The sequence below is a fragment of the Arachis hypogaea genome, chromosome 12 (assembly GCF_003086295.3).
Source record: "Arachis hypogaea cultivar Tifrunner chromosome 12, arahy.Tifrunner.gnm2.J5K5, whole genome shotgun sequence".
Lineage (NCBI taxonomy): Eukaryota > Viridiplantae > Streptophyta > Magnoliopsida > Fabales > Fabaceae > Arachis > Arachis hypogaea.
Genome location: NC_092047.1, coordinates 114,559,965 through 114,572,470, shown reverse-complemented (window position 1 = coordinate 114,572,470; position 12,506 = coordinate 114,559,965). Strand labels below are relative to the sequence as shown.

The window sequence follows — 12,506 nt, the reverse complement described above, 5'->3', positions numbered from 1 at the left end:
ATTTTAGTGACCTGACCAGAAAACTCATCATTTATTATTTCATTTACTACAATGGCTGATCTAAACGGCTCTTCGTTCCAAAATAAATAAATAAATAAATAAAATCACTATTTTTTATAGTGTTGATGATACATTATTACTGGAAGACAGGTAATTGAGCACCCCAAGTTGACAGCATTGATGAGCATATATATTGAAGATTTAGGAGAGTGCCATTAATGGCTATCACAGATACTATTATTTAGTTTGTTAGGCAGTTAGATGTGAACTACAATTTTACATTTTACTACATTTATCTCATTCTTGAATTTTCCTCTTAACTCTCTCATCATCGTGATTCTCAAATGGTATAAGAGAGTTTTAACTTTTAAGAACTCATTAAGTCACAACAAAAAGAATATATTTAATTACATGAAGAAGAAAAATAGCAGTGAATTTTACAAGTCTTATATCAGAGCAAATATTAACTAAAAAATAAATTAATTAAAAACGTCGACAGCAGGGTTCGAACCTGCGCGGGCGAAGCCCAACAGATTTCAAGTCTGTCTCCTTAACCACTCGGACATATCAACTGTTGCTGAGGTTGATAACTTAAATAATTTATAAACTAATAAAGGTTTCAGCAAGGATAAATAATTATATACTAAATGAAAGAACAGTTTGATACTTTGATGATCAAATTGAAACATGTAATTAAGTTGGAAAAGAAGAATGTGTCTTTATCTACATAAGTTTAGAAATGTTTCATGATATTTTTGTACTCTTCACATTCAGAATCAGATTCCACAATCCACACCTTTAGCTACACATAACACATACCCCACATCACCACTATTGTTTTATCCGAAACACAATCCATGTTTCTTATGTGAAACATTTTATAAGATTGTGAGGAAAGTATAGTTGTTTGTATTGATTCAAGTGAAAATTTTCATGAATGAGTCCGAGTGTACTTTCCAACCAATTTTAACCTTAACCAAACATATCAATAACCCATTTTTCAAGAATATATGAAGAGTGGAGGACTATCTGAATCAAAAGAAACTGGAGCAGAGTTGGAAAATCCAACACGCCAGGCATGTAAAAATGCTTGAACAAACTGATCTGAGCCTTTGTCATATTGAAATTCATTGGAGACTGATTATATTTATAAATGTAAAAGCATAAAAAAGGGACTTTACATCTAACTGCCTCTATGGAGTTAGGGCAGTTCTTTCTTTCTCTATGCTGTTTTTTGTCTGTGTTTTTGGAAACAGGGAAACACATCATGTATGAACTATGAACTATGAACTGCTTGAAACTCAAAAGTCAGAACTAAATTAATAAATGGAGCAGGGACACGGAATGCCATGATGATTAAATGAACTTCAAATGTCTGGCGAAACAAGCTACACCCTCGAATGTCCGGCAAATCTTGCATGAATCCTCCGTTGGATTGGGGTCCTACATGAAGGGCAATCCTTCATCCCTTGCTTCTCGTGGAGTTCGTTGCAGTCTTGACAAACAACCTGGTGCGCGCAAGGCAGAAAAACCACTGACATCTCGTCTGATAGGCACATGACACACTCCTGCTCTCGCCTCAAGCTTCCGGTAGACATTTTATCTCGATTGCTAACCATCGTTTGGGACGCATTAGATTTCTTGTTCTCCTTCACCGTAGGAGTATTCTTGCTGGTTCTGGAGAACTTGTCATTTTTACCATCAACACCCCTGCGAAGAGCTGCTATTTGTTCAGACTCGGATTTTATTTTTAACTCAATCAACTCTTTCTCAAGCCTTGCAATATCATCCACATATTTCTGCATATCATTAGCTGCCCTTTTTCTAATAGTATCCTCTTCAGATTTGATGTGCGCTTCGAGTTGTTGTCTTTCCTTTCTAATGGATGCTGCCTGTGCAAGGAGCTTTTCTTTCACAGCTCTCTCTTGTTCCAGTCTACCCTGTAAGGTTTACAACAATTATAGGCCAATCAAGTACCAAATATGAAAAATGAGAACAAGGATAACAAAAATCTTGCTATTTAAACAAGGTAATTGTCCGGTGGTTAGCACATCGTCTTTTCATGTCGAAGACACAGGTTTGATTCCCGTAAGGGATGGATATTCTTTCCCGGCCATTTACCGGGAACTGCAAGGTTACAAGGTTCCCAGGAAACAACCTTCCCTTTGTTTGTAAAGTAGGTCCTTTTTTTTATATAACTAATTAGAGTTGACATAAAATGGATCACCAAAGACATACCTGATGAATTGATTCAATCCCCTCTCACCACTATTGTAACACATAAATTAAAAAGTAAAAAAATCTTACTTCAGTTTCAAGCATGATTGGATCAAATCATCAAATAAACCAAGAAACTTAAACTAACCCTACATTTCACATGGTAACAAATATGCCCCTTGAATTCAGAGCCACTCCAAAAGAATTCAGAACCCCTTGAACTCAATTTAATGGAAGATAACATTTTAAAGGGCCTAACAATGAAAATTACAGCTGAAGACTGAAGGAAAAACCTTCAGGTAGCATTAGCTTATAGCACCTCACCCATGTTTCTAGTACTAAACTATAAATTCCAAGCATCTATACATAAATTAAAAATTGATTAGTTTCATTGTGAAAAGGAGGTCAACATAAAGTATCCATGTCAGTTTAAGGAGCCTGTGCATTAATTCCGGTTTGGTGATAAGGTTAGTTAGATTGTCAGGCTAATAGATTTCATAACAAACCGAGCACAGTGAAATCAATGTAGACAAGATAGTAAATATGCTGTGTTTCTTACTCAAAGGCACATACCTCAATGTTGGCTAGAAGATTTTTCTCCTTGTGTAGCACTTGTAGTAGGTTAGATAAACTGTGCTTCTCTCCCTCAAGCTCATCTCGAAGCAAACCATTTTGGCTCTCCCATGATTGAAGCTGTTTAAGAACAATCTGCTCTCTCTCAAGTGCTTGTCGATGGCTTGTCATCGACTTTAGAACCCACAACTTAGCATCATCCAATTCCTTCTTCAGCGAAGCGTTCTCTGCCTCTAGCTCAACTGCAGCAGAAGTAGCATTCTCAATTTGCTTTCTAGTATTCTCCATAGCATTCTCCATCTCAGAGATTCTCTTCACTGCATTCTCCTCCAAAAGTTTCTGATCTTTTTTATATAGGTCGGCTTCTTGCTTCTCCTTCCTAAGAGCTTTAAGCTCACTCTGCACTTTTCCGAGCCTCTCAGTAACTTGCATAACTTTTTGTTTTGTCCAGTTGTTCCAGCTTTGCATCCCAAACTGCAATTCTTGCACGCGAGCTATTAACATCAAAGTTAGTTCATCCTTCTCATCTCTTGGCACATACTTACCCAAAGACTCATCATAAGGAATGCCGGCACAGAAATCAAGAATCTTTTGATTGTCAGTGGAACTAGGTTCAGACTTAGGCTTGGATGTAGTGTCCGACACTGTAGTAGAATTGACTACAGTAGAAGCAGATGTTGCATCTTTTGTAGGTAATGTTCCGGTGTTACCTCTTCCATTTGAAGTAGAGGAACTATTGGTCGAAACACAGCATGCTGCATCAGCTGAGTGAACTCCTTTTGTGCTTGTTGAATTTGAGGAACCACACTTCATTTGCTGATTAGGAATTTCAGATGGTTGCTTGATTCTTTTTTCAACAACCAAACTACTTACACTTGTAAGTTTCCCTGATTTAAAACCACCTTTTCCACAAGCCCTGTAAGCTTTCTCCATATGAAGGAACTTCTGCCTAAGTGCTACTATTTCTTTTCTGTTATGGCGCTTGGAACTAGACCCGGATTTAGATTCCTTAGCAGGACCCACTGAAGTTCCTGTGGATTTCTCTGTAGTGACCAGCAAAGAAGCATTCCCCTTATGAAGCTTTCCCCCTTCTGAAACAAGAAGACTTTGACTGTTCGGGGCATTCTGGAAACTTCCGAACTTAGGTGCTTCAGACTTGTTCTGGTGACTATGGGGCAATTCCTTTGGGACAGTTGGCTCAATAATTATGTCAGATTCAGAGATTTGAACCTCTGGCTTTGACTGGGGAACAGAAGAACCAGAAGAGCTTTCCCCATTCTGAACAACACCACTCGGGCGATCTTCTGCTGAACAGGCTAGTGAGATGTTCAAGTCGCACATCAACAAAAGCCACATTGCTTCGCCAGCTGTTAAGGACGGTCTAACTTCGCGAAGTACACTGATCATCTCCAACATGGTGTAGTACAGTAAATGCTGAAAATTTTCAAACACGACATCCGAACCAGCAATATCTTTTCCCTTAAGAATATTCACTGTATCTTGTACAATATTTGAGACAGGGTCTCCTTCCTCTATGTACAAGGCTCTCCTTGAAATGGACATGTGAGCCACCTCTTCACCATATCCTAATTCAACAATCTGCTTGATTGCAGCATGAAAAACAGCTTGCAAATTAGACAACAGTAATTCCTCAAGCTGGTTTGCAATAGGATCATTCCAATCCACAAGCTCGTTCATACGCATTTCTGATTCTACTCTATACCAATCTGATACTACCTCAGATGGATTAGTACCATTTAAGTTTTGTGGAAGCTCCGACGATAATTCATACCGAGGGAACTCAATCAAAGATGTGGGGGCACTGGTAACAGCTACGGAAGGATCAACCGATTTTCGCTTGTTCTTACACCCTTGATCCTGCTTATTCTCACCACTGGAATCAACCGCTTTATCCATTTCACTAACAACTAGATTAAACCCCGCAGAACCCTTATCTGCCTAACAATCCTCTATCTACAAATAGAGAGCCACATGTCAAATTTGAAAAGCTATGAACCGAAAAAGGTTGAAGGAACTGATTGTGGGGTTAGAGGGAATCCAAAAAGAAAATAGGGACACAGTAAAATTGGGAGAACAAGCACAGAGGACTAACGCCAATAACAATAGAACCACTTCAATCAGCATCAGACCATTAAAAAAAAGAATAAAGTTAAGTAAACATATAAAAAAAGAACCCAAAGAGAAATCATACCTTTGCTAAGAACTGAAGAATTGAACCCAAAATGAGAAATCTCCTGCATCAATAACTCAAAAGTCAGAAGAAAAGAAACAAAAATAATTAAAAAAGAGCTTGTTAGAACTAACACACATAAAAACAAACACCTTCTGAGCAATGCTTACATCAAAGCCAACACAGAATGCAAGCATGAAAGACAAGTGTAACCACATGCCAATAGAACACTGACACAACATTTCCCAGAAAAAACAAAATAAAATTAACCGATTCAAGAATCAAAGAGAAAAAACACTGAATTACTTTTTTTTATATAACAAAAGTTAAATAAATAAAAAAATCATCAAAATGAAGACGAGTTAACGCCCCCCACATTGAGGAGAAAATCACAGAAAAGGTCAAAACCTTTAATTTGAAGATTCACAAGAAAAGGAACCAAAAATAACAACAAAATCGTACCCTGAAACAGCAAACAATGTTTGCATCCGTCACAGCTATGAAAACGTTGATACCCAAATAATAATAATAAAAGATGGGTTCTTTCTTGCTGGGTGATTCTTGTTCTGGTGGTTGAAGGAATCAGAGTGGCGAGTTTTGGTTTTCTCAGTCTGCGTTTTTGTGTTGTGTGTGTCTGCTACTCACTCACTCACTCACTCACACACTCTCTTTGGGTTTTGGGTTTTGGAGTGGCAAATGAAAGGTCCACTCTGCATTTATATGAATGAATGATTAATTTATTTATGTAAATAACGAATAAGTAATAAAAAAAAAAGAGTAAAGTATATTTTTTGTCTTGAAGTTTGACAAAAGTTTAAAGATACCCCTAAGTTTTATTTTGTTTCAATTTTGTCTTAAAAGTTTTCGATTTGCATCAAATATACCTCAAACGGCTAATTTTTCAAAAAATTTAAGACTAATTCAACAACAATTTCATAAGAGCAACCCTCAACACAAGCAAATCAAGCATAGTTTTCATGCATTATTGTTAGATTGGTCTTAATTTTTTTGAAAATTTAGCCGTTAAGGGTATATTTGATGCAAATCGAAAACTTTTAGAACAAAATTAAAACAAAATAAAACTTAAAAGTATTTTTAAAATTTTTGCTAAACTTCAGGGACAAAAAATATACTTTACCCTAAAAGAATATCTAATACTTTCTCGTCAAAATAAATGATATAATATTAATTACTATTAAATATCATGAAGCAGTGAAAAAACAAAAAAGAAATTAAAAGGTATTCTAATATTAATTTTTTTTCCTTACTAGGATTTTGACTTATTAATAGCATAAATAATTTCATATTATAATTCAATCAAGTTTATTATTTTAAGAATAATACTATATATTCAAGTCTTTTTGTTAATTAATCAAGTTCAATTAAATTGATATTTTTTATAAAAATCAATTATAACTAACATTATTTTTAATTTTATTATTTAATTTAATTAAATTAGATTCATACGAAATTTTAGATGTATAACATTACTCTTATTTTAAATAACTATTTAAATTTATAAGAAAATAATACTTTTACTAACATAAAACATTTTCATAAAATAAAAATAAAAATTTAATTATTCTTTTAGTCTTTATAAATTTACTAAATTTTAAATTAATTTTTTATCGTTCAAAAAGATTGTAATTAAATTTTTGTACTAAATAAAAATTGTAATTAGATCAATATTAATTTTTTCAGAAAATAATTTGCGAAAATTCAAGTAAAAAATATTATCTAATATAAAAATCTAATTATTAATTTTTAAATTATAAAAATTTGACTAAAAATTTAATAAAATTATGAGAACCTATAAAATAATAAAATTTGAATTAAATCATACTAATAGTCCTTTTTTTTTCTTTTGTATAATAAAATGCAATAGTACACTTATTTGGGTAGGAATAGTGTTAAGGAAATTAATCATGTTATATATATACAAAAAATTATCTAATCATTTATATAAAAAAAAATTATATTAAAAATTAATTAAATATTTTTTTATGATACTATTTAATAATTTATCATTAATCAATAAATTACTATATACAAAAAATAAAATTTAAATTTTTAATATTTATTTAAATAGATTAATAAATTAATTATTAGACTAACTTAAATTAATTATATATATTATGAATGATTTAGCAATTTTAGAAGGTAAAAGGGTATGTAGAGTGTAGTGCGGCTATTGGGCAACGGTCATTGGTTTAGGCTTTAGCTACCACTCTATGAATAAGTCATACATATAAACCTACTTATATCTTTTAAAGTAAAAAAAAATTGATAAAGTAATAAAATAAAAAATTAATTATTTTTAAATTAAAATAATAAAATATATATTTTATAAAAATTATAAAATTAATAATAATTAATTTTTTATTTATTATTTTATTAATTTTTTATTTTAAAATATCTAAATTGCACATAAACCATCATATTTTTTTGGCATTTATAATTTTATATAGCCACCTTAGCTAGGTGGGAATTCAATTCACCAACCCTAATTTCTTTGATACTACCACAACCAATTTCCATGCCAATGTATGGAAAGATTATTGAGATTTGACTCCTGCAAAAGATAGGAAAGTATAAAAATGACAAGTTAGATAAGTACATTTAATTAATTAAGAATTTTTATTGTATTTAATATAAGATTTACTAAATGATCTATTTTTTTCCTTGTTATATGTTTTTTATTTTTTTATGTATTTTAGAGGAGTCGAATACAAATTATTTGGTAATAATAAAACATCGTGTACAAAAAAGAAGTAATATTATACAATATCAAATTATTTCCAAATTTTATAAAATTTTAGACATTTAATTTATTATAAAATGTCTTAATTAAAAAAATTTACAACACGTAAAATTTATGCAAAAATATAACTATATAAATATGCCAAAATTACCCCATATATATGATGTATAACAGTCAATCCCTTTTGTTTTTTTAATTAATTCAACATTGACCAAAATTATGTTTTCCTGTTTTGTTGCTAACCTGGAATTCAAGGTGGTTTGGTAACTGCAACATAAAAATCCAAATCGCGTGTGTGAATATCTAAGCTTAAAAAGAAAGATTGATATGATACACAAAAAAATAAATAAATAAATAAATAAATAAAAAATAATGTCTCAGTGCATTGTATTCAGCATTAATCCTTAAAATAAATTGCCAATTTTTCAACGTTATATTCCTCTTATTATGTCCTGAAAATTAAAAACTCATTAGTATTTCTTTACGTGCCAACATTTATAATGTAATTTAACTTTAATATAGTATTTGGAGAAATATTATCTTTATACACCGATTATTAGGGTTGAAAGTGAGTCGAATTAGACCAAACTTAAGTTCGACTCATAAAAATTGAACTTGGCTCACGACTCTCATTAACAGTCGAGCCTATTTCTTAAGTTCAAGGTCGCCTCACCGAAAGCTTACGAACCGGGTCAAATAATAAGAATATAATCTATAATTCTATATCAACAAGTTATAATTTAAATATTTTAAAAATATTTAAAAAAATCAATTCTATATATTGTTTATCTATCCATAAATTGTAAATTTTTTATTAATTATTTAAAATTTTATATTTATAAATACATATACATATATATATATATATATATATATATATATATATATATAATCGAGTCAGCTTACGAGCTAATCAGTTGAATTTATCCAAACTCAAGTTCGGCTCATTTAATTTGTGAGTTCAATTCCAAGCTCAAACTTGACTCAGCAAGTCACGAGTTTAGCTTATGGAGCTATTAACGAATCGAGCTCGAACTGACTCATAAGCTAACTTAACTCACTTTCAGCCCTACTAATTACCATTCAATTATATTTCTCACAATCTTAAAAATATTTTTTAGGAAACTTATCAATTGAATTGTTTTATCATGATTGCAATGATGTGTTAGTTTTTCTTATCTCTTAATTTTTTTATTTTATTCTGATATCCCCTCCATTTCAAAGTTCAAACACACCATCAACAGCTGAAAAGATTATTCTGAATAAACACAATTAGACTATTAAGAGCACACACTTGAATTGAGATTAAAAGTACCCCTACTTATATTAGGCTTATATAACATCTAATGTTACAATGATTGGTTGGTGCACCGCATAATCTCAAGCATACATGTTTTAAACAAAATGCAAGATCTAGGTCTAGTTACTAGGAACCCAAAATGGAAGCAGGCAACAAAGATAGGAATATTCCTTTTGCAAAGTTGGCGTTGATAACACTATTGAGACTAGTAGAGTATAGAGAAAAAAGCTCTTTTTAAATAAGTGTCGAGAGTTCGAAATCGATTTTGTACATGCAGTAATTTAATAGTCAGCAGCAAACTTTTAAATAGAATTTCGATCCACAACAAATTAGTCCTTTATCTGTTGATAGAAATAAAAATAGGCCAAATCGAGCCGAATTTTGTTTTTGACAAGTTTGGCACATGTTATAAATAGATGGCTTTAGCCTATACTTAATATTTCTCATAGGATTTTTTTTTTAACTCGAGTTTGATCTATTTAAAATCTGACAAATCCACGAACCTATTTAAAAAGTCTTTTTCATGAATTAAAACTCAAAAAAATACACTTGAAATATAAATGGACATTAAATGTATTTTAAAATTTAAAATTCATAATTTATAAAAAAAATTCATTTATATATTAATCATTAGTCACATATTATAATCATATTTACAATCTATAAATTTTCTTTTTTTAACAAAAAAGTTACAATCTTAACTAATATTGATTATTGATTTTTTTTTATGTTTTGTGTTTAATATAAGTGAAACTAAAAATAATTTATTTTTACAATAAAATATTTTGACGATCTGAGCCTGCGAGCTTTGTAGGGTTTTTTAAACCTATAGCAGGGAAGGCCTTTTTTTTCAAGACCTCCTTTCAAAAAATGCATTGACTTTCACTCAAGTTCGAGATCCATTAAATTAAATAAAGCAAAAAATGCTCTGTGAAAGGCCCCTTGGAATCCAAGGATATTTGATAATCACTGGACTGCTCGCCGATGGATTCAAGCTGCTAAAGCAGAAACTGCTATCGCCTGAAGCCTTGTGGATTGATTGTGGGGGATTTAGGCGTGTCACGCGACTTTTTTAACTAATAGGCTTTTTAAAAAATTCAAACATAATCTGTTTAATAAAACGAGTCGAGTCAAGTCGAGCCTAAAACTAACATAACAGAGCTACGAGCTCTCGTCGGATAGTTTGGCCGGCCTACTTCCACTTTATCTTATTGTGTTGGGAAATATCGTAAAAAATAAATAAAAAAAGAGGAGTGCTACACATACAAGTTATTTGGTTTACAAGTCATCATACAAGTTGGGAGAAACTTAACAAAAAACACGCTGAACCCATATACGATTTCCATGGCGTGCTCCTCCTTCTCCTCCTCCTCTTCCTTCTTCTTCTCCTTCTTCTTCTCCTACTCTTCTTCTTCTTCCTCCATGAAAACGAGTTTATTGCCAAATTTGATCTCTTTCGTGCGTTCTCTCTTTACCTTTTCATTTGTTGTTTTATCTGCGTTTATCACTGGTATTCTTGCTTCGTTTTTTTCGATTTTCATGGTTTATGAAATCAAGCTTTGAAATCGTTTTGAAGATAATGGAACTTCAGAAATACACCCAAACAATTACAGAAATACACCTAAACGGTTATAAAAATTCACCCAAACGATTATAAAAATACACCCAAATGATTATAAAAATACACCCAAAGAATTTAAGAAATACACCCAAAATTCGTTGAAGTACACCTTATGCATAATTCAGAATTCTTTCTCTTTCTTCTCCTCATCTTCTGCTGCTTCTTCTTCTTCAAAAACGATTTCAGAGCTTGATGTCAAAAAACAATGGAAATTGAGAATAACGAAGAAAGAAAACAGAGAGAAAAGCACGTAAATGAAGAAGGAGAAAGAGAATGCAAGAAACGAAAGAAAAGAAGAAGAAGAAGAAGAGGAAGAGGAAGAAGAAGAAGAACGTGCAGTAAGAAGAAGAAGAATGTGCAGAAGATGAGGAGGAAGAAGATGAAAAACGTGCAGTCATGAAGAACGAGGAGAAATACGACGATGAAGATGAAACACTTCAAAAACGAAGAAGAAGAAGAAGAGGCACGAAAAAAGAAGAAGAAGGAGAAGAAAAAGAGGAGGAATGGAGAAAGAAAAAAAAAGAAGAAATAAATTACTTGTACGTGAAAATGTTTGTGCGTGGAGAATTTCTCATAAAAAAAAAAAAAAAAAACCAAAGGATCTCATCAAAGATATGTCTGGCTGAAAAAGATCTCCAAACTCTTTCCAAAGTTGGAGGAGCTAAACTTGAGGGCTCATGTTTACAACATCACATCTCACCAATCACCATGGCGTCAATAATATTGTTGGCATTCCGTTGAATAAGATCAATGCTAGTCTTCCATCTCCACTTAAAATCTTCTAAATTTTGCTAACCAGATTCTTGTCTAAACAGTAAACAATGAGCACCCATATTTTAATCACTAATCAAATTAAAGGCTTTCAAGCAATCAATTTTGCAAACAACTTCTTTATGACCAGTCTCCCACAATAATAGTAATCTCTGCTACATTGCAAATAACTCACATCTGAATAACTCACATAAAGGAGAGTTTCCATGCAACCTCTTAATCAGAAAACCATCTAAATTTTTAATAACACATCAAAATTCTGTCTCATTACTATCATAAAAAATTTGCATCACAATTTACCTTAACCAAACCTTTAGAAGACCCATTTAAGTAAAACTGATGGAGTGAGCAGCATGAAGTACTTTTTTTGAAAAAATATTACAAATTTCATTGTTTAAAGCATAGATAAATACCATCACTTTATCAATGAACTAGCCTTTATTGAAAATTTGAGATTGAATACATTATTATTCTCGTCCTTCCAAATCCACCAAATGCAAGTAAAAAATAAGAACACATTGGTACTCTTACATTTATTAATCCAAAAAACTAGATTCAAGTGCTGTAGATCAAAATTTAATTTCTTCTAAATGTTTTTGGCCTTTTGTTAGTTCCTAAAGCAATGCAGAATGATTTTCATCAACGCAGACTAACACCTCATGCAAAAATTGGAGGTTGCAAGGTTTCTCTTAAATCTAAGTTCAGTAATTCCCAATCGAACTGCAATTATTTAATCAGTTGTATCCAATGCTAGAAAACTATAAATTGGTTTTGGTTCTTATTGTATTTTGCTCCCAAAAGTTACACTCAAAATTTGTTTGGATCAGTGGCGGAGTTAGACTAAATTTTAGGAAGGGACAAAATTTAATTTTGTAATATAGAAGAGACTAAATTAAATATTTTAGGAAAATTAAATTAAAATTTCTATATATTCTGAACAATATAAAATTTGTCAAACTAACTTATCTAAAAGAGCTAAATTAGTTCAAAATGGATCTCTAATTCCCAAATCTTTCGCATTTTTGGGAGTCACCACAATTTTTCAATTGGTAAGATTTATGGGCCTCCAGTA

At 31.6% G+C, this 12,506-nt stretch overlaps 1 protein-coding gene and 1 non-coding gene across 2 annotated transcripts; both read right to left on the bottom strand.

Annotated features, from left to right (window-relative positions):
• Window positions 1–490: 490 nt before the first annotated feature.
• TRNAS-UGA (transfer RNA serine (anticodon UGA)) lies at window positions 491–572 on the bottom strand. Its single transcript has one exon. It is a non-coding gene; the product is annotated as a tRNA-Ser (tRNA).
• A 515-nt stretch (window positions 573–1,087) lies between these two features.
• Window positions 1,088–5,693, bottom strand: LOC112730627 (putative E3 ubiquitin-protein ligase RF4). The gene is made up of 4 exons (XM_029290887.2): window positions 5,444–5,693; window positions 5,003–5,045; window positions 2,791–4,764; window positions 1,088–1,940 (listed from the first exon to the last, which is right to left on the bottom strand). The coding sequence occupies exons 3-4, from the start codon at window positions 4,705–4,707 to the stop codon at window positions 1,389–1,391; spliced, it is 2,469 nt and encodes an 822-aa protein (XP_029146720.1). The 5' UTR covers window positions 4,708–4,764; window positions 5,003–5,045; window positions 5,444–5,693; the 3' UTR covers window positions 1,088–1,388.
• Window positions 5,694–12,506: the final 6,813 nt, after the last annotated feature.